Genomic DNA, 22,108 nt, shown 5'->3' with positions numbered 1-22,108 from the left:
TATCAATAAGAAACATTTTTTCACCTTGCATATTAGAGTATCTTACTCTATAGGAAGTTAAATTATGAAATCTCTTATAAAGAGGCACTCAAAGAGACTGCAGCCAAGAATATAATATTAAAAAATCACAGAAGTGTTTCAGAAAGAAAAAAACATTGTTTTCCCAGATTTCCTGTTTTTTTGTGTTAACTTTTTAATAAAAATAATAATTTGTTGTAATATCTTTACTCATTATAGTCACTTCTGTACCTTGTGTTTGTAGTTTTATTTCTTAAAGAAAGTTAGATCAAATTTCATGTGCACTAAGTCCATGATTTACCCTGCCTTCAAGGTCAATACTATTCTTTGTATTTTTCATATGAATAACATACCTGCTGGGGCCAGGATTAAAATGTCATCTAACAGGTTTTTTTCTATTCTGGTGAGCTTTATTTTGTCTAGATTACATCAATCATAAGGGAGAGAAAAAAGCCTGATGTCCTGAAGAAGACTATATCCATACATGGAAAGAATATAAAAGCATAGACATTCCATTATCTATTCATTCTATTGAGTGCCAAATTAAAGTTTATTTGGTTTAAATGGATAACACTGCATCCCTGATGCAGGCTAATATGCAAAATATTCTGTTATTGCTATACTTTCATTATGTAAAATATTTAATTACAAAAATATCTCTGAAATTTTGAGTATAAACTACCTTTATTTTATAAATTTAGTATTACCATGTTCTTTTCACTATCTTATGCATGTGGGGGATTTAGACAACTTATCTCTGAATGGTAATATGTTTGTTCAGAAGTGTAAAACTATTCTAATCTGGATGGTCAAGAAAGAATCAAAAGCTTTATCTGAAATTGAGAATAATTTGGAACCTATTTAAGAAAGAAAATGACCAATCCAGGTAGCCAAGACTTGAGTTTATTTATTGGATTCATATCTCCCTTCTTAAAAGGACATTTACAAACTCGATTTCAAAAATAAAAGAAATTCTTTATGACAAATTTCACTTTTTAATTTCAATATTACAGGTATGTTCTTTTGTGATAAATTATCAGTTGAAACTGTTCCAGTGAAATCTGGTATCAATTAATTTAACACTTTATATAAGAAATAATAAAACATTTATTTTCAAGTCTTACATATATTACTTAAAATAGATACAAAATTCAGTTTTTAATTTTTAAATTGTATTGCTATTTCAAGCTACCTTAAAGTAAATACCTTAGTGGAAAAAAAAGTTTAGATTTTCCTGAATGACTTAAAACAAATACTCTTAATAACAGTCCACCATATGTTATTTATTTAGCAATTAGGTAGGTCAAATGATTTATAAAATTATCTTGAAAGGAAAAAAGTAATATTTGTTGGGCAAGTAAAATAATTTTTGAGACTGTTATAATATGCAACTTAGAATCAAATTCAAGAACTTGATTGATAAGAAAATCTAACATTGCACAAATTCATAAATAATTGCTTAATTTCCACCTTTAATATTAACCTGCATTATTGAAGCACACTGAAAACAATGAGATGAGATAAGGTAGAAAAAAAATTATACATATGATTGCTTGACGGAAGCATTGATTTGTTAATATACTTTCTTACACACATTTCCCTGTCCAAAAATATAAACTTGCTTGTTTTCCATATATACAAGTATCCTGTGAAATCCTGGATTCTGAGAAGAAAAAGTTTGAGGTATAGCCTTGAATAAAGCATCAAAATGCATAATATTTTTGGCTGAAATTCAGCAAAATGACTGTCGGCAGAGAAGAGCTGATCAGAGTGTGCTTCCAAAAGTCTTCCAGATTTTTGCCCTCTGAGAATTTTGTTGGCGACATCAAATAATTGAACTCTTCAACATCAATATATACAAAGGCATTTTATTATTAACCAAAGAAAGGGACTTAGAGTCATCAGAAATTACAACTTTATTTTTTCATAATACATATATTTATTGCCATCAGAGTTCTGCAATTCTCATAAAATTAGAGTCAGATGGAATTCAGGGACACGTGCAAGTTTTGGAAATGGACACAGATAACAGTATAGAACTGTACACAAAATAATTACAATTTATTAAACACACTGTTTTAGTACATCCTGGATGGATGAGAATGAGCACCATATTTTTTATGAATATATATTTTTCTTTTTTTGTTTTCTACAGCACCAAAGAAATTCAAACAGGAAAAGGAGAGTTGAGAATTGGGAATCAAGAATCAGCCCTGTTTCCATCTTAGCCACACCAACTTATATCTTTATGATTTTCAAAGTTTTTGCCATGTGATTCTGCCCCCACAAGGGCATTGGTATTTCCTAAATGGTACCTGTATATGCAGTGTTGTTTTCTATACCATCCTTATTCAAAACTTGCATGTGGCACAAAATGGGTTGGTGGCACCAAGGTATATTTTCTGTTGATTTGATATGTTCTTTGTCTTAATCTTAGCCAAGAAAACAAACAGGACCAACTTCAAATCCGAACTTCTGATTCTGATCACCAAAGTCATTGATCATGACATCAACAATAGGTACTTGATCAATTTTTGGTGTATTGATTTCAATGACAGTCTTTTCATAGCCTTTTCTGGACTGTAAAATAAAGCAGAAATAAAAAGTTATACAATCTTTTAATATTTTTAAATGCATCTTATTTTTTCTTGGGCTTCTGAGTGGAGGTAAGAAGCTGAGAGAGAAGATAATAGAAAAACAAATTTTCTATTATCTATGTAATAATTCTTATCACTGATACAGTTCTAAATTTTGAATAGTGATTAGTACATTTAATATTTAGCTGTAATTACTTAACTATGATAGTGCTATATATTTCGTAATTAAAAAGAGTCTTGAGTTAATAAATACAATTTAATATGAAAATTGATGTTGGTAGTGAATCCTCATATATATATATATATATATATATATATTCTTTTTCTTTTCTTTCTTTCTTTTTTTTTTTTTTTTTTTTTTTTGAGATGAAGTCTTGCTCTGTTGCTCAGGCTGGAGAGCAGTGATCTCACTGCAACTTCTGCCTCCTGGTTTCCAGCCATTCTCCTGCCTCAGTCTCCTGAGTAGCTGGAGCTACTGGCATGTGCCACCATGCCTGGCTAATTTTTGTATTTTTAGTAGATGAGGTTTCACTTTGTTGGCCAGGCTGGTCTTGAACTCCTGACCTCAGGTGATCTGCCCACCACGGCCGCCCAAAGTTCTGGGATTACAGGGGTAAGACACCACACCCAGCCCCTCCAGTATAAATAATACATCTTTACCATTATAGTTAAGATATACATAGTCAAATTCTCTTACAGAAAAAGTTGAATACAGGTTCAGAACTATAACACACAAGGTCAAATGTCAAAAAAATTTCTTCTGCTATATGTTAATTTTATGAATATTTAACAATAAACTATATTGGAAAAGCTTTTCCCAACTCTTGCTCCATTCATTTGCTTTATTCTCTCTTCTTCATTTTACTTGCACTCCACTCATTTTGATGAAAACATGAACTTACTTATTTACAATTGTGACTTCTCTTCAGTCATCAATACTCAGCTAAAGCAATGAACATTTTAGGGCACCTATTTATTATTTTCTTATATAAAATCTTATGTGTGTGAACAAGGTAGTTCTATAAGATAGAGATAACAATAATGATACTGGATCTCAAACTGATATAGTACAAATTAACAAGCTTCTTATAAACAAAATATAGGGCTAAAAATTATTGATATTATAAATGGTATAATGGTGATTCCTTTATCTGTCATTTTAAAATCACCAATAAGGAGGCAAATGAAATAAGTTTTTTTATTTTCTTTTTCATTTTAGGAATAACTAGCTGTGATATGATTCAAATGTCAGAATAAAATAACATATAATCCAAGATTACCTTCTGTTATGCCTTTAAAAATGTTTCAGAGTGTCTATGTGCATAACTGTGTGTGTGTTAACATTACTGGTTTCTCACATACCATAGTTTAATATGTCAAGATTAAGCATCAAATGTTAATAACAACTGATGTCCATTTCATGAGAAAAATCTGGCTAAGGACCAACTGAAACGGTGACATGCTGCCTATCATCTCTGTGAAGGGAGACAAGCAGAACTTATACTCACCGCACAGCCATCATACAGTGCTTTGATGAAAGGGTTATTGTCATAGGACATCTCCTCATCATTTGATCCCAGGAATCGAAGTGCTTTGTCATAACTTCCTGATGACACATCATACCAGGCTGCTGACTGATGACAGTGGTAGGTGAAATTTTGCCGAGCAGAGGCAGTCAGAAGTTTCAGGAATGTCATTTGCACTATATTGATGGAATTTCCTTCAACATCTAAGTATGAAAGCTAGGAATAAAGGAATAAAAAGACACCTAATGACTCTTTTCCTTTTTTATGCTACAAAGAATTAAATCACTGCAGACAGTGAACTGTGATGCCAGAAGCATGTAGATGAATCAAAAGACCCACCTTAACCTAACGGAAAAAAGTGTACATTGAGGGTCAGAAGACCCAGAGACAAGATTTTATGAATTGTATCCCACCTAAGTTACGGTAGCCACTGCTTATCTTTGAAAAAACCACTTTATCTCTAAGTCTTAGTTTCCTAAACAGTAAACACTATAAAAAATGCTTTAGTTTCCAAGAAATGTTTCAATATATTTCTGTATCTTTTTGAAAAAAAATTGGTAAAATAATGGAACAATGAAAACCAAGGAATCTCAGAATAATGCAAAGATTAGCTGGTTTTATGTTGTTTGATTTTGACTATTCCTTTCAAACATTTCAAAATGTATCAACTTTACCCAAATCTGTAAACATGTTCCTACACTTTTCATTTTGGGGCTATAGTCCTCAAAGGTTATTAATATTTTCAGAAATGCCTGTTTATCTATTTTTAGATGATGTGTGTATTCAACATTGTATTGCCAGCAGCAGGCATAATGTGCAAGACAAGGCAAGTTAATATTTGTTGAGTCAATACTTATTCTGAAATTATAGCAGGAAAATAGTCTCAGTTGTAATTTATTAGCAACTGTCTCATATCATCTTTATAAATTGTCTTATTTTTGGTAATAAAAATATCTGAGTTCAGCTGTAACATATACACTTAAATTTGAAAAAAAAAGGTTAAGATGTTCACCTAGATTATAGATTAGGTCAATGTAAAGGCAGTTATTTGTTACTTTCTTCCTTAAAACAGATTTTACTTAGTTCTTACTGAATAGTAGGTCAGATCATGAGTATTCTTGGGGGTTGAAGAAAAAAGTCTACTGGGAAAATTCAATCCACACACATAGAGTTCTATCTGTATATATTTTTAAACTTATACAAAGATAATAATGTAATATGGATATTTAATATGCAACTTGAAGACTGTAATAGAGAATTATAACTCCAGTGGAGAGTGTCAATAAAAGTGGTTAATATGCATGAGTTTGTATAGAAATAATAACTGTATAAATAATCATAAATGGAAAATAATAGCTTTTCAAAGAAAATTAAACAACTGAATAATTATCTGGATAACTGGAAAACACTTTAAATTCAATAACTTCTAAATAAAATACTTTAAACACATATATGATTAAACACCTTTTAAAGATTAATTTAATTTTGACATCTAAACTTAAAATATCTTTAGAAAATTATTGAAATGAACTGGTAATTGTATGGAAATCTTTAAATTTGTGCCAGAACAATCAGAAAAAGTTGCACATTCCAACTTATTGATATGAAGAATAAAGAAGGAATTAGGTTTCAAGCAGACAGAAAGTGAAATAATAGGAAGATATTAAGTAGATATATTCTTTATACCTGATATTTCTAACATAATCAATTTTTATGATGTCTATCTCAGGTACTTAATAAATTGTATGCATGATTTGATCCTTGTTTTCCATAAATTTAGCATATTTCCATTTACTTTTATACAAAAATGTTAGGTTGCTTTAAGATACCACAATGGCCTAAGAGATATTAAGTGGAACAAACTAGAGACCACAGGGAATCCTCATTTAGCATAATTTAGACTTTCACTGTTAAAGTCCAGAAATACATAATCAGAATGTCACTTCTTGAGTTCGTGAAAAATCGTTTCATGTTGAGGTAATAACATACCAGTTTTCCCCTTTTAAATTCACTAAACCAACTTCCTGGTTTCTCCTTTGGCCATGATGAAATTCTTACCTGTTGCAAAGGAACAGAAAAGTTAGTGAGTAGGTGAAAATTTACAATATAAACAGTATTTTTATATACATATAATTCATTTTCAGTAAGACTAAGAAAATAAAGTGCTTAAAATCGTTTTAAAATGACACAAATTAGATTATACAAAATGAGACAAAGAGAAAAATTTGAGATAGATCCTGTACATTCTATGTAGTGAAGATTGAGTCATTTCCTTTTTGTTGTCTTTATCAGCTCTAAAGGAAAAGGGGAAAGACAACCTGGTATAGGCATAATAAGGGTTATAGGGGACATTGGTGGAACACTCAGAAACCCTTTGCAAAGGAAATCCTCAAAATGTCAGTCAGCTTCATCAAGCAAGGCAGGTACCATCTTCACTCCATAGCCAAGGAACATGTTTGAAAGTATTTAGCCAGTAGCTAAGGAGAGATACTGTGTGAAAGGCACTGACTGGAAACAACCTGAATTACTCCCTGCTGGTTAGAATATTTAGAATCTGATAGATCTGCATTTATTGTTCTGCTTTGTGAAGAACAGCAAAGGGTATATAAGTCTTCACAATAGGGAACTCGAGTTATCTGTGTAAGAAACATTTTCTGTTTTTCCACATTTCTCTGGAGGCTAGGGGAGCTTTACTGTGCTTCATTACATGCCAAGTAGGGTTGGAAGATGGAAGTTGTTTTTTCTCCTGCCCTTACTACCCACTCTTTACTCAGAAACTTAACTTTTCTCCCAAAACCATTAGTCACACATAAAGCTACTTGTTTTGCCTTAAGGAGTTTCTGTGCCTCTACTGTCCACACCATTTACTAGGAAGAATGAGATTTATTACATGAATACCAATAAAGACAAAATGTCCACTTATAAAATGTTTGGAGAATATAGTTATGCTCGTGAACAAACTTTCTTTACATTAATGATTTGCATTTAGCTTTGAAGACAGAACTCAGTATACTGGTAATAATGTTAGGTAAAAATTAAAGAATTTGTTTAAAGAAACTAAATATTTAAAAAATATGTAAGTGCAGAAAAGACTTGTATATAAAAGTTTAATTCTTTATAAAATTAGATATTTTGGGTGTAATATGCAGCTGTGAGGTCTCTGATGTGGTAATTGGGCAGAAGAACACTTTAGTGGCACTAAAATTTGAGATTCAGCTGTGCTGTGTCATGGAAATCCATAGAATTTTAGCGAGCAAGCAGGTGCAGAAAGAATACATCTGGGTAAAAAATAAAGAAGAGAAGTATTTGTTAACTCTGTGCATCAATTTGGTGCTTATTCATGTTTATGCAAATGAAGTACTCTAATTATTTTGTAAGAAAAGCAGATAAATGAAAATATGACAGTATAATTTTCCTGTTTAGTTCAATATTGCAAAACATGGCAGGAACTGACAACATTCACCACCAAAACAGATTGGTACTTACTCCCTCAGATTTTTTGTCTGGATAAATGCAAGTCTCACCACCAGATGTGAAATTACAGTAAACTTTGAAGGAATCTCCTGAGCAACCTTGGTTAGGATCAATCCAATATTCACCTAGAAGGTAGCAAAAAATATGTCATATAAAAATTCATTGACATCATTGTTGAATGCATTAGATATCAAATTTTGTTAGAAAGAGAAATAAGGAAAATACATATTAATAGATCTTTTGCCTTTTAAGCTTTTGGGCATATTGGGGTACGTTTCTTAATAAAGAGTGATACTTTCTCTTGTCTGCCTCAAAGCTTTGCAAATGCCCCATATATTCTACCTGGAATACCTTTTTAAAATTCTTTTCATGCCTATCACTTTTTGGTTTCAACTTAAATATCATCTCCTCAAATATTAACATTCCATTTATCCCTGTGTAATAAATTGCATGCATATTGAAATAAGATATACTTGACTCCAAATCTCATAAGTATTATTTACTACTTAAGTAATCTGAGTAGTGTAATCAATATATTTTCTTCCTAGTTTCTTCATTTGTAACAATGGAGGTGATATCGTATCTACTTAGCCTCAGAGACCATACCTCTGCCTTATTTTATAAAAAAAAAAACTTCTTGCAATAAATGTACTCTGTCTTTGAAGGGGGGTCCTAAGAAGGACTACTTTATATATTTTAATGCAGCCTGCTATTAATGCCATTGCTGAAATATTGCAGAACACACTTTATTATGTGAATAATCATCACCATTCATTTGGTGTTATGTGAGTAAGCATGGAAAATAGTGGGAGTAACAAAGTTATTCTTTAGATAACAGACAATATGGCTTTAGTTAACAAGAGTTACTAGGAGCCAAAAGTGATATACATATAAACATTACTTTGCTTCCTTCTATTGGGGCTCAAAAAATGATACCCCAACGTGAAAGCTTCTGAATCAGTTTTTCTGTGACCTCTGCCCTCCTGTCTCTCATCCCTCATTCTCCCTTGAGGCAAGTCATGGAAATTAGAATCCCTCCTCCCCAAAGTGGATCATAGAAACCAGAACCCCTTTTTTGCAAAGCCAGCTATAAAACCTAAACATATTACTGTAACTGTTATAGTAGGTAGTCAGTCAGACATAAACAGGGCAGGAGAGCCCCGCCAACCCCACCAGGAATGTCAGGCGACCATCAGATGAAGGTCAGGCAGTTGTTAAACTGTCTCGCTAAAACAATTGGTTGCAGCTGGTGCCAGGGAATGGCCGTCTCCCTTTCCCTCAGAGAAAACACCTGAAACTGGTGACCAGCAGCTTCTTTATACGATCTCAGGAGGTGGGCTACTGGGCTCAAGCATGTGCACTAAGATGCAAATGGTTGGAGTTTAACTGGTAAACAACCTTCCTCTGGGAACACTAAACTGGTAAGGGTAAAACGCCTCAAGTGAGCATGCGCACAACTCCAGGAAACAAAATGTGTGTGTGTGGCCCCTCCCAAGTGCTGGCAGCCCACTGCCCTTGTGGACAGCCCACCCCGAGGGAAGAATCAGGCGAGAAGAGATGCAAACCTCAGAAGCATGCCAATGTAGAAAACCCCAAGTCAAAGGTCAAACCATGCACTTGAAGCCCTCCAGTCGTCCGCTTGACCCTCTTCCAAGTGTACTTTACTTTCTTTCATTTCTGTTCTAAAACTTTTTAATAAACTGTCACTCCTACAACCCTTAGTATACCATATGGATTTGCCACTGCTAACATAACCTTCACCCACCTTTCTGTGTAACAGCTGGCCATAAAGAAATTAAAACTCTTATTCCAGAGGGGTTCTACCCCGTACCTGGGAGGATGGAATACTACAACACAGGCCAGGGAGTATCTGAACAGAAGGCCTTACTAGGTTTCCCTACTCAGATTAGTATCATTAGCTCATACCCTTTTTTTGTCCAATATTATATTGCATTTCTACACAGCTGTCCCTGCCTTATCGAACCTAAGCATAAAATCAGACAGCTTCCTCTGTATCTTTTGAGCTTGAATCTGAAGGCTCCTATGTTATGTTGAACTATAATCAAATACATTTTTAATACTTTTCTCTTGTTAACCTTTTTTTTTTTAGAGGGGTGGCAGCTTTGACCTTTATACTGAGAAGGAAAGGAATCGAATTCTTTCTACCTTTATACTTCCAACTGTTTTTCATGCTGCCACTTCATTTCAAATATTTGAATTATATAAGTCCACTGGTTATGAACTTTTAATATTTTAAAAGCTCAAATTGCTTACCTTGGTGCTGGAACTCTAAACAATGCAATATCAACCTGCTTTATCTTCTGCTACTACTTGTATATAAACAGGAAAAGTATTCTAATAGTCGCATAACTTTAATATCTTTAACAAAAACATCTATATTTTTTCAGATTATACCATTAATATAATCATGTCTGAAACAAATTAGAATTCCCAGGAAAAAAATACAAGGAAATAAAAAAAAAATCATCTAAGATTTTACCAAGTAGAGATAACCACTGTGAACCTTTGATGTATCTTACATGGTTTTTAGGAGTATATAACATTGAATTATCTAAATCATCTAAATCCTTTGCTTAAATAATACCAGTTAAAAGTAAATCTCCTTATAAATCACTAAATTAAATGTATATTTTTCAGATAAACATATTATAAACATAAAGATGTTAGATACCAGTTTGTATAGGAACGCTAATAATTACCTGTGTTTTACCTTTAACAGGCTATGCTTGATTAAGATAAGAAGATCTTTGTGACATCCTTTTTTTTATGCTGGCTGTTTCTGAACTACATTGAACTTTTCTATCTGCATTGAGTTACTTAGATCACAGTTATAACTGACATTATATGACTGGTAGTGCAAAACAGTATTTTCTACAGAGTAAAGGGGAGACAAAATAGTTCAACATGCAGTGGGAAATTTAAAAATCAGATGAAGATCTGCCCCTTGCTACTTTAATAATTGTAAGAGTTTAGTCAACTAACTTAGCAACCTGAAACTTTCTTTCTCTGACCAATAGGTATATAAAGGTTTTGTCAAAGAGTTGGTATGATGAATTATCCTAATTGTTATTAGTAAGTAAGCTATTCACAGCTGTTTGGAATATCTGTGGATCAATTAAAGATACATTTTTGCCCCAAGCTATCCCAGTTCTTAATATTCTGTTCACCAAATCATTGCCAAACTGATAGATCAAATATACATCAGTTATGCTATTTACACATATCCATATTATTCATATTAATCTAAAATAATAATCATATTAATGTAAGTATTCACATTAACATGAAGTTAGTAATCATACTACAATATACACATGTGTGTATACACAGTATCCATTCTGTGATAGTTATTACAAGCAAAGTACATTTGTGTTAGCTGTAATCATCCAAAAATGATCTTGTCATAATTTAATAAAATCCCATTTAACAGACAAGGATTTTCCAAAGCAAATCTTGATTTATGCAGTATAAATGATTTTTTCTGTCTAGAAGATAATTAATAACTGTTTCATTTTATTTAGAGACTGTATTAAACATTTAACTAGAATGAATGAGCTGCCAATGCACCTCAGAAACTCAGGGGCTCGGTACATTTGCTTTGTCATGTATTATTTACATACCATCTGGGAAGTCAGGATGGCTGAGTTGCAGGTCTTTACAAGTTCGGGCTGGATTGGTCTGAGTACCCATTGGAAATTTCATATGCTCGATGTCTTGTTTCAGGGAATTGAGGGAACCAAATATTTCTTCCATTCCATCCGAGTAATCAAGAATATTATCATCTGCATCTGCTTGCATGCCTTCAGTATGTCTTCTCGTTTTTTTGGAGGACAAGATTGGTAAAGGCTGAATGACTTCACCAGGTGGACCCTGTAAAGAAGATAATGTGAGAGCAATTGTTTCATAAAGTGGAATATTCTGCAGATATTAATTATTACTGGTTATGTTTTTGTTATAAGAAATTAGTTGGTTTAGCTTTTCATTAGCTACAAAATTTATGCTATAGGATAAGTTTATAAATATATAAACATCATAGATTCTTCTATGATGAACTTGGTGGAGATATTGAGGTAGGTGAATAAGTTAGATGATTTCTCGCCCTTTATCTATATAATAATATAGCACAGATTTGTGTAGATATGTTACATATGTTAGTCTCTTGTTTATTAATTAGTCATCATTTATATGCCCTAACTCCACAACTAGATTGTAAAGTCTCTGAGGATTAGAACAGCACTTTAAAGCTATTGAGCTATCTAATCAACTGTCTATTATATTTGATGATAATTTATATTATAAAACATTAAACTTTAAGAAATATGTACACATTAGTTTGCTTCAAATATGTGTGACTTAAATCATTATAAATTAACAAACTTAAAATCAATGCAACCAGACTTGAATTTACATTACGAGCAGAGCTATATCAAATAGTTATCATATTGTCATGGGTTGAATTGTATCCCACAAAAATTTGTAATGTTGAAGTCCTAATTCTCAGTATCTCAGAATGTAATCCCATTTGGAAATATAGTCACTGAAAATATAATTAGTTAAGATAACATCACTAGAGTGGGCCCTAATCCAATATAAGTGATATTCTTATAAAAAGGAGAAATTTAAACACAGATACACCCAAAGAGGGAAGATAATGTGAAGAGACACAGGGGAAAGACAGCCACCACAAGCCAAGAAGAGAAGTGCAGAGCAGACCCTTCCGCCATGGACCTCAGAAGGAACCAACACTGTCGACACCTTGTTCTAGGACTTCTAGCCTCCAACACTGGGAGACAATACATTTTTGTGGTTTGAGCCACCGACTCTGTGGTACTTTGCTATGGTAGCCCTAGCAAACTAGTATACATATAGTTGGAAAGATTTTAGCTCAAGAAAGAAGAATAACATTTCTTTCCCATGGACCTATATTTTAATTCTACCATTTAATTAGTTATGTGAAGCCTAGAACATTTTAGTATTAATAAAGTGGTAGCTATTACTATTGTTTTTATTAGTATCTTTATAATGCACTAGGAAAAAATGTAAAGCATCTGAATTTTTGTCATTATTCCTAGAGTCAAGTAAAAATGTATCTTTATGGCATAAAATAAGTTGGTTTCATTAATGTGACAAAATAGTATATGATTCTCCTGAAAAATTAATAAAAACAAGACTATAATATACAATTAAGGTATTTATATTTGAAGAGTGAAATCAATTAAAATTTGAGTCTTGGCATGTAGACTTGATTACTTAAATGATATAATGTTTCCTATAAAATCAGCACTTTTGACAGAATGTGCTTCTTGTCTGTCTTATAAATTCAGAGAAATCATTGGCAGCTTCCAGATGCGAACTGTCAGAACATCACTCTTGTTAACATGTACTTACTGGAGGCCCAGGAGGCCCTGGAAGACCACTGTCACCTTTCTGGCCAGCGGGTCCCTGTTAGAAAGAAGAGAGAGGACATAAATAAAGAAGAGGCAATTAAATAGGTTTCAATGCAAAATTAAATTGTCAAAGGGAAAACTACTTACAGTAGAGCCTTTGTTACCCTTTGGGCCTTGAGGACCCTACAAAATGCAAATGCAAAAGCACAGATAAAAATCTGGAGCATTTGTATCTCTTTGTTATATTTGTAACTTAACCCTACCTTATAAGGTTATTTTGTCTTGTACTTACTGGTAAGCCTGGAGGACCAGGTGGACCTAAGGGACCAGCAGGACCAGGAATTCCCTAGAGAGAGAATCAGCCAATTTAAATGGATTTTCTCAGCTATTTCATTTTCATGTTTTCATAACTTTTCAATATTTCCATAACAGCATACACTGTAAAATTTAGAGAATGCAAAAATATTTATGAATGGCTTAAACATTTTTCCATGGTGAATCTAAAAAATAACTTGTGCAAAATAATCAGAATTTTTCCTATGTTGCTACAATATCAATGAGGTTTTTGTTTTCAATCTATATGTGTTTATGTGTATATTCCTTTATCCCTCAGAATATGATATACAGGTGATGGGAATTTAGTACATGTTTGTTTAAATAATACTCAACTGTAATTTTTATGGTTTCTAACTTAAATATCTTAAAATTTATTTACTCTAGGGTTGAATAAAAATATCTTTTTAAGAACATTACTGACTTAAACAAATTAGAATTAAGACACTCTCAATTGTTTCTTTGATCATACTTAAAGGACTGTGTGTGTGTGTGTGTGTGTGTGTGTGTGTGTGTGTGTGTATTATTGGAAATGAGTAGAAAAAATAACCTATATTTTTACTCACCCCATCCCCTTTTGCTCCTGGAGATCCTTGAGTTCCAGGGAGCCCTCGGTCACCTTTTTCCCCTTGTTCTCCTGGAGGACCAATCAGGCCAATTAAACCAGGATGTCCCTTTGAAAGGCAGAGAAAAAAAATAATAACATGTACATTACTATCTTCATAAAATTTTAGTTATAAAATATTTGCACATTAAATTTCTAAAGCATAAAAATGAACAATGCTGATAAAACAACATTAAAATACCCTTCTGAATGAAATATACAGTTAAGAATCTCCTTCTCATCACCTAACTGGATCTTTTACTGCTTATTTTAAGTGAGGGCTTTATTAAGCATTGGAAATATTACAAAACAAAATGCTTTCTAAAAATATCATTTTAAGTGTTCCATTTGAGGAATCTCTAAACCAATAATGATCTCCTATAATATAAGTTGAATAAATAACAGAAAACTCATTATTTTAATAGGCATCTCATTTAATATGAAATAATTTCTATTCTTCAGAGACTCTGCAGTCTTTAAAAGGCATTTGAAGATTTAAAAGTAATCCAAACAATAATAATACCATTTTTAAAAAGGCTAATTTCTCTAAGTACTTGGTGCAACTCAGCATAAATTCTAGTACATCAAATTAGTATTTGAAAGATATTTCTAGTTTAAAATTTTTATTTTCACATTTAAAAACATAAAAATAGATATTTTGTTATTCAGTCTGTTTATTTTCTGAATAGTTATTTTAGTATAACCATATGCTTTGTACATATGGTTGCTATAATGGAACCTTGAGAAGATATAGCACTGAATTCCAGCACATTTTTCACTATTTGCATATTTTCTCCCCTCTACATACATCTGGGAAGCTAAGGATTGAAGCTTTTTTCAGGGTTAGAATGAAGATATTGTTTGAAATTTTCTTTTGAATTATTTTAATCTGCAAAAGCAGGGCTATTAGTATATAAAAGCATATTCTTTTATTAATAACACATTCTTTTATTCTCACCTTTTCACCCTTGGAGCCAGGGTCACCTTTGAGACCAGGTAAGCCAGGAGGTCCCTAAATAATAACAAAAAAAAAAAAACCCAAAAACTAAAACAGAGTAGGTATGAATTAGAGAATCCTATAACTAGTCACAGACCTAGTTTGGTTTTGAAAATATGGAGTTGAAAATAGTAATGATTAATGTTGCTTTATTTTTAAGGCTTCTAAGTAAATTTATATATTTAAAACACTATGGTTTAATTTGTAACCATAATATTGATGATTTTGATTAAATGAATGTAAAGTTAGAAATAGAATATGGTTATATGGCTTTTCAATTAAGAATAATGTGTCAATTTTTAAGTACACTAGTTTTAGAAGGGATTTCCAAATTATATATCCAGTTCTCAAACATTTTTATGTTACACGAATTTAAAAGTTTATGATATTTTTAGTAACATTTTTGAAAAAACTCAATAAACTTTTGAACAGTCAATAGATTTTTGATAACCACAGGAAAAAAATAGACAAAATTTTAATACACTGTTTGGTTTGTATTTAAATAACAACCTCTATTTGTATATGTTAGAATGGTTGCCTAATAATATTCTATAGAATAAGAAGATAATTCCTATATTACTAAATTAAAACATGGAACTCTGTAATTCTTCTAGGCCATGGCCAATTTTCTGAATTCTGATCTCAATTCTTATTCTTTGTTCTCTTGAAATCAGATGTCCTTCACTATGATTACTGGAGAGAGACATATACTAAGAATACTTAATAATCCCAATAAAATATTGCATGTATATTATTCATGAAGAAATTAGAGATCATGACTATTAATTTCTCTAAGCTAAAGTATAAGACGTTACAAACTACATCAAGATGGTACTTTCAGCTGTAATTTCTAAATTGCACCTCATATCTAAATGATTTATGAAATTAATAAAGAAATTTATTTTTATATAAATATACTTCTATTTCAATAATTTAACGTTTTTAATAGTCCCAGACTAAGACATTTATCCTTTTAACTTATATTCTATTATGGCATGACTTTAGCAACCAACTCTGTCCTGCCCCCCGCCCAAGGAAATTTTCATACCGATGACTTTCGAACAAACTGTTTTATCTATAAATTGTTATACTCTAGGCCAGGTACAATGGCTCACACCTGTAATCCTAGCAATTTGAGAGCCTGAGGTGGGAGGACCGCTTGAACCTAGGAATTTGCAACCAGCCTGGGTAACACAGTGAGACATTTTGTCTACAAAAAAAAAAAAAAAAAAGCAAAAACTAGAATAATTGGTGGTGTGCACCTGCTGTCCCAGCTACTTGAGAGGCTAAGGCAGGAGGGTCACTTGAACCCATGAGTTTGAGGCTTTGGTGAGCTAAGATCACACCACTGCACTCCTGCATGGGTGACAGAGGAACACCCTGTCGCTAGAAAAAGTAAAAAAAACAAAACACAAAAACACACCACACTAACAAGCCAAATTGTTGTACTACAATTTTGAAGACAACACAAAATACAGTCCTTGTGAAATTATACAAGTGAAACTACGCAGGCAACAGATGCTGTTGGAAATGAAACTGATGCTAAAAAAGTGATTTATATGTGACTCATGAAATTAGGGCCACGATAACCTAGATATGTCACTATGTCACTACTGCTTGCCGCAAGTCCTAAGGCACGGAGCAACAAAAGCAAACTGTTCATATGGTTTCTCTATGAATTAGAATTATTTTGAGAGAATTCAATTAGCTCAATTATAATTTCAGTAATAATTTTCATCATGGCTCTATGACAGCAAATTGTTTTAACCTTTTACCAAAGTACATCATGAGTCACCACTATTGTATCTTCTACAAGGCTACCATGAGTAATATTTTCCTCTATCTGGAAACACTATTTCTTCAGTGTAAAAAAAGCACATTATATCCTGGTCCATAATTTTTGTGAATTTAAAGCCTTAAGAACTATGGATCTGATCCAAGCAGTATGATGTACTAGGAAAAGTAGGGGTTCAGAATAGATAAGGTCTGGCATAGATACCAAACTCTCTTCCTAGCTATTTAAATTAATTGGACAAATAGAGCTTCAGTTTTCTCATCTACAAGCTGGGGACTACAATTCCTATCTCATAGAGCTGCTGCATGAATGAGGATGGGCCCTCCCTGTTCTTTAGTTTCTGAAGCCTGCTTCTCAAACCAAAACTGTGAATATCAGGAAAGAGCAAGAATAGTGTTAATATAAATTAGCCCTTGTGTAACAATGGTATTTTAGACTATTATTAGGTATATTTATGTTTTTTAATTCATAACTGAATTTGGAATTCTCTAAGTATTAAAGTGGACAATTTCCCTATATTATTCAATTAACAACAGACAAAAGTTATTTTCATACAAGCACATGCAGTTTTAAGTGTAGATATGCTTAATAATAATCTTCTAATAAGGAGAAAATTACTAATCCTCAGAGTCAAATTTATATGAATTTAGTTACATTCTCTTTTGTATAAGAATAAACAATCATCCCGCCCTGTTAAATCTCAGACAAAAAGACCACAGTGAAATTGTCAAATTCACTTTCAAGTATATAGTTATCTCCCCATTACTGGGGCTTCGCTCTCCATAGTAAAAATTGTATAAACAGTGAAGCATAATATAAATTTGAATTATTATCATTAGTTTTAGATATGCTGCAGATAAATACCTGTCAACTTTCTCATCCCATTCTAATAGAAAAAGCTAAAATGGCAAGAAAAGAACTACTAGTGATTCTAATTGCTCAAGCTTAGTGAAAAATATATTAGACATTATTTGTGTTTTAAATGCATTAAAAATCCTTTCCATAAATATTATTCATGAAGTTGAAGATAATGAATATTAATTTATCTAAGCTAATAATCTCTCGTAACATTATAAACTACATCTAAAGATGAATTTGACAAATAAAATCAGTTTTTATTTTCATCAGCTGGAAATAGAAATTGGTATGATATTGAGAGCAGTTATAAATAACCCTCTGAACCTGAAACAGATCAAAAACATCAACTCTGCATATAAAAATGTTATTCTAACTATACATATTTTCTATTTTTCTCTTTCGGATATTGTAAATTGAAAACCCCCAGGGAAATACATAATTCATAAGTAATAAAGTAAAAAGGAAAACAGGGATGATACATTCTTAAGTGTCTAGAATACACAAGCAAACATTTTCCCCTGCAGTATTATGCTTTCTGGAATATTTGCTTTGATCTGCATTTCAAAACTCTAGTTCATTGAAATTTAAAGAAACTGCAGATCCTACACTTTATTTAAAATATAAAATTGTGGAATAATATTTAATCTGGTGAAAAGCAAACGCTTTTTTATTTAAACCTTTTTAATCATTGTGGAATGTTACCAATATCACCCTTGTCTACAGATAACTTAAATGTAGCATTAAAGAAATAAACTCTAATTCAGTATCCCATCCTATCTTTTAAGTTTTTATTGTTTAAAAACTAATGCGATCAGATATTTTACTTAACATTTTGTTATCAAAAGCAGAAATGTGTGATAATACTAAATAATCTTGTTTGAACATAAATGCTAAATAATTTTTCAGCTGCATTAAAACAAATAGAGTTTTAAAAGAATACGAAACAAAACAAAATAAAACCTTAAAGCTAAGACAGATGTTAATTCTGACTTCAAAAAATCAAATACATTTTAGTTTTAAAAGTGACTAAATCATTTTAATTTTGACTTTGTATCAGAGGGTAGAATTTAGACATCTTCATTCTTCTCTTTAAAACACTCAATTGGCCAGGTTTGGTGGCTCACGCCTGTAATCCCAGAACTTTGGGAGACAGAGGTGGATGGATCGCTTGAGCCCTGGAGTCCAAGAGCAGCCTGGGCAACTGTCAAAAACCTATCTGTACTAGAAATGCCAAAAATTAGCCTGGTGCAGTGGCACAAACCTGTAGCCCCAGCTAACTGAGAGGCTGAGGCGGGAGGATCGCCTAAGCCTAGAAGGACAAGGTTGTAGTGACTCGTGATTGTGCCACTGCACTCCAGCCCCGGTGATAGAGTGAGACTCTGTCTCAATAAATAAATAAATACTGAAACATTCAGTCTTATTCCCATTTAATGTTGGTTGACTACTAAAATAGTAGTATAATTCAACCAATACAAAATTCTAATGAAAATTTTAAAAATCCTTTAAGAAACCCTAATAAAATTATATTATACCGACTGTAGCAGAGTCCCACTTAAAAAAACAAACTCCAATAGAGTTATTTATATAGGCTGATCATCATCCTTAGCTTTTGATTAGCTTCCATATGTGCTATTTATCTTTTTTATTTTTGAAACAGAGTCTCGCTCAGTCATCCAGGCTGGAGTGCAATGGTGTGATCTTGGCTCACTGCAACCTCCGCTTCCCAGGTTCAAGCTATTCTCCCACCTCAGCCTCCCGAGTAGCTGGGATTACAGGCGTGAACCACCATGCCCAACCCTTATGTGCTATTTGTCAATCTTCAGTTCCATACGGTGATCTAAGTATACATTTGTAGTGTGTGTGTGTGTGTGTGTGTACACTCATACACATATACAAATGTAAATATAAGTTGAATTCATGTTTACAAACAAGTTTTTTACCATGTGAAATATGTACTTTTTCAAGTAAAAAATAAATACTATATCACATCTGACTCTAGCAGAGCTGATAACATAGTGTGGGCAGACACCAAGCAGAAATCATTTTAAGAGTTTAAAAAATCAGTTTGTTTTACTCTACCCCAAAGAATTTCATATCCAGAAACTTCCTATAAAATTGTTAAACTTATCTATGTGTGTAATGGATGCTCTGTTAGATATTTCAATTGTCTAAGTAGGTAGCTGCCAATCTGGAGAGATGAAAGTAGGTAAGTTGTACTTACTGTACAGCTAGGTTGTATTTAAAAGGTGGGGAAAAGGGGAATGTCTTGGTAGCTTTATCTCACCAGTAGAAACAATACAGTAGGTAGTTACAGGCAGCTTCTAGAAGGGGAAAAGAGACCCAATAGGTACTTGTGGAACTCCAGTGATAAGCAAATTGAAGCCTGTGTAGATGTGGATATGGATGTGAATATATGTTATAATGAGGAAAAAATTCATCATGGATAAAGTATTATTATTATAGCTTTCACGCAGATTAATTTCAGAGATTAATAGAAACCTCTATGAATTTCCAAATCTTGTTAATCTCACAGCCACTGTGTTATCCACACTTACACCTCTCTGTTCCTTCTTTAATAATCATATCAGATTTCTAAACAGGGAAGGGTCCCTAGAGGAAATTACATTTAAATGGTCCAACTCTGTGTATATCTAGTATCCTCTGCTTGAGTCTATCACAGTACTTAACATGTTAACACTCTAACTTTTGTAAATATAATTGTACTTGTTGATCTCTTCCATTTGCTTTAATAGTCAACAACTTGCATAAGGTTTATTGATGACACACATGCGTGAATGAGGTCAAATTTAGTTACTTTCCACTAAGAATATAAAAATTGATTGGTTTTCAACATATTTATCATTTCATTCATTTAATGATTCTTGATTTGGTGCTACTAGTGCTAATTGGTGATATACAAGTGATTTACAAGCAATTCATTTAATTAACTTAAGAACCCCATGGGGTAGAAGATATCCATATCCCAATTTAACTCATTTAAACTTTAGAAATATCACTGGATAGAGGCTAGCAATATTCCCATTTTATAAATGAAGAACTTAAAGCCAAAAAAAAAAAAAAGGTAATGTTCCTAAAGTCATCCACCAAGTAAGTGGTAGTGATTGTTTCTGAACCCAGGAGTTTGGCTCTAGAGTCGATAACCTTAACTAGTAACCATAATAAGTTACTTCTCATTCTGATTTAAAAATTACCTACTAAAATAGATCTTTCTTAGTTGAGTTGAAAGGCTCATTAAATTGCCATAAATGGCATTTTGAAGATGATTTATCTGCCCATCCTCACCTCATGAAGACCAAGTAGCATTTTCATTGAGATTACATATCACAAGTCAAGACTAATTAAAGCTATGAAAAAAACTACACATTATATTCACATCATAAGTACTCGCCATAAAACAAGCAGTCAGAATGGAATGTGCCCATGCAGCCCAATTCTGATGTTTATCATTCCACTTTACCTAAAGGATTTGGAAATTATTCTGTCCTCTTGCACTGTAAACTCACATTTATTTAAAAGACAAAAATACAAAAGTTTGTATGCCAAATCAGGTGGTATGTCAGAAGGTTTTATTTTTAATATTAGCTGAAGGAAATCTCCAGCATGGCGCTTTTTATTTCATCTGCAGAAAGGTCAAAATATTTACTGGAAAATCTGAAATAACAAGAAAAAATCTCTGGCAAATTTTAGAGTGACATTAAGGCAAGGTATTTTTTCCTTCCAGGCTCTGACTCTGGGCAGTTATGAGTTTATCATATCTAAGGAGAATATTCATAAGTAATGGTACAGATGTGGAGCTGCTCCTGCTTCAGCCGGGGCCCTTTTCCTAAGCTGATGAGATAATAGGCAGAACTGATCATCTCCTGTTTGAAATCTGCCAAAATTTGATAACTTTTATCTAGTTACTAAATAAGTGATCTTTAAATTCTTCAGTGAAAGTTTAAATAATCTCTTTAAAACTTATGAAATATTTGGTAGGTATGCTTTGCATACCAAAGATGCTGTGGCATCTTTGTTAAAAGGAATAACCAAAATTTTTCCTGAGTGAATTGTGAATCCCAGTTGTGATGTGGCTTTGTGCGTATGTTTCTATCTCTGAGATAATTAATATATTTATGATAAAAGGCATTTGAATAAATTTTAAAATATCATATAGAAGGACTTAACTAATACCACACATACGTGTGCTATATGTATGATTTGCCATTTTGATTAATCACTCCACACTTAACTATTACTGCATAATGACACTCAAAAATCTCTACCATATCTCCCAATGCTATCCCTCCCCCCTCCCCCCACCCCACAACAGTCCCCAGAGTGTGATATTCCCCTTCCTGTGTCCATGTGATCTCATTGTTCAATTCCCACCTATGAATGAGAATATGCGGTGTTTGGTTTTTTGTTCTTGCGATAGTTTACTGAGAATGATGTTTTCCAATTTCATCCATGCACATGTACCCTAAAACTTAAAGTATAA

At 32.5% G+C, this 22,108-nt stretch overlaps 1 protein-coding gene across 3 annotated transcripts in view; it reads right to left on the bottom strand.

Annotated features, from left to right (window-relative positions):
- Nucleotides 1-905: 905 nt before the first annotated feature.
- The window catches only part of COL11A1 (collagen type XI alpha 1 chain), a 233,700-nt gene continuing 212,497 nt past the window's right edge, over nucleotides 906-22,108 (bottom strand). For 2 of the 3 annotated variants that reach the window (XM_034932204.3, XM_003808494.7), the window contains exons 58-67: nucleotides 14,919-14,972; nucleotides 13,923-14,030; nucleotides 13,316-13,369; nucleotides 13,171-13,206; nucleotides 13,025-13,078; nucleotides 11,257-11,506; nucleotides 7,628-7,740; nucleotides 6,131-6,199; nucleotides 4,124-4,357; nucleotides 906-2,598 (exon numbers count right to left, since the gene is read on the bottom strand). In XM_034932204.3, the coding sequence (XP_034788095.3) occupies nucleotides 2,452-2,598; nucleotides 4,124-4,357; nucleotides 6,131-6,199; nucleotides 7,628-7,740; nucleotides 11,257-11,506; nucleotides 13,025-13,078; nucleotides 13,171-13,206; nucleotides 13,316-13,369; nucleotides 13,923-14,030; nucleotides 14,919-14,972 (1,119 nt within the window). In that variant the 3' untranslated portion in view covers nucleotides 906-2,451. Of the gene's footprint in view, nucleotides 2,599-4,123; nucleotides 4,358-6,130; nucleotides 6,200-7,627; nucleotides 7,741-11,256; nucleotides 11,507-13,024; nucleotides 13,079-13,170; nucleotides 13,207-13,315; nucleotides 13,370-13,922; nucleotides 14,031-14,918; nucleotides 14,973-19,831; nucleotides 19,932-22,108 lie in introns of those variants that run through there. The other variant, XR_008626073.2, reaches the window with a different exon arrangement.

Source organism: Pan paniscus, chromosome 1, assembly GCF_029289425.2.
Source record: "Pan paniscus chromosome 1, NHGRI_mPanPan1-v2.0_pri, whole genome shotgun sequence".
Classification (NCBI taxonomy): domain Eukaryota; kingdom Metazoa; phylum Chordata; class Mammalia; order Primates; family Hominidae; genus Pan; species Pan paniscus.
Note: the sequence above shows the minus strand (reverse complement) of the source record. Positions and strands in the feature narration are given on the sequence as shown.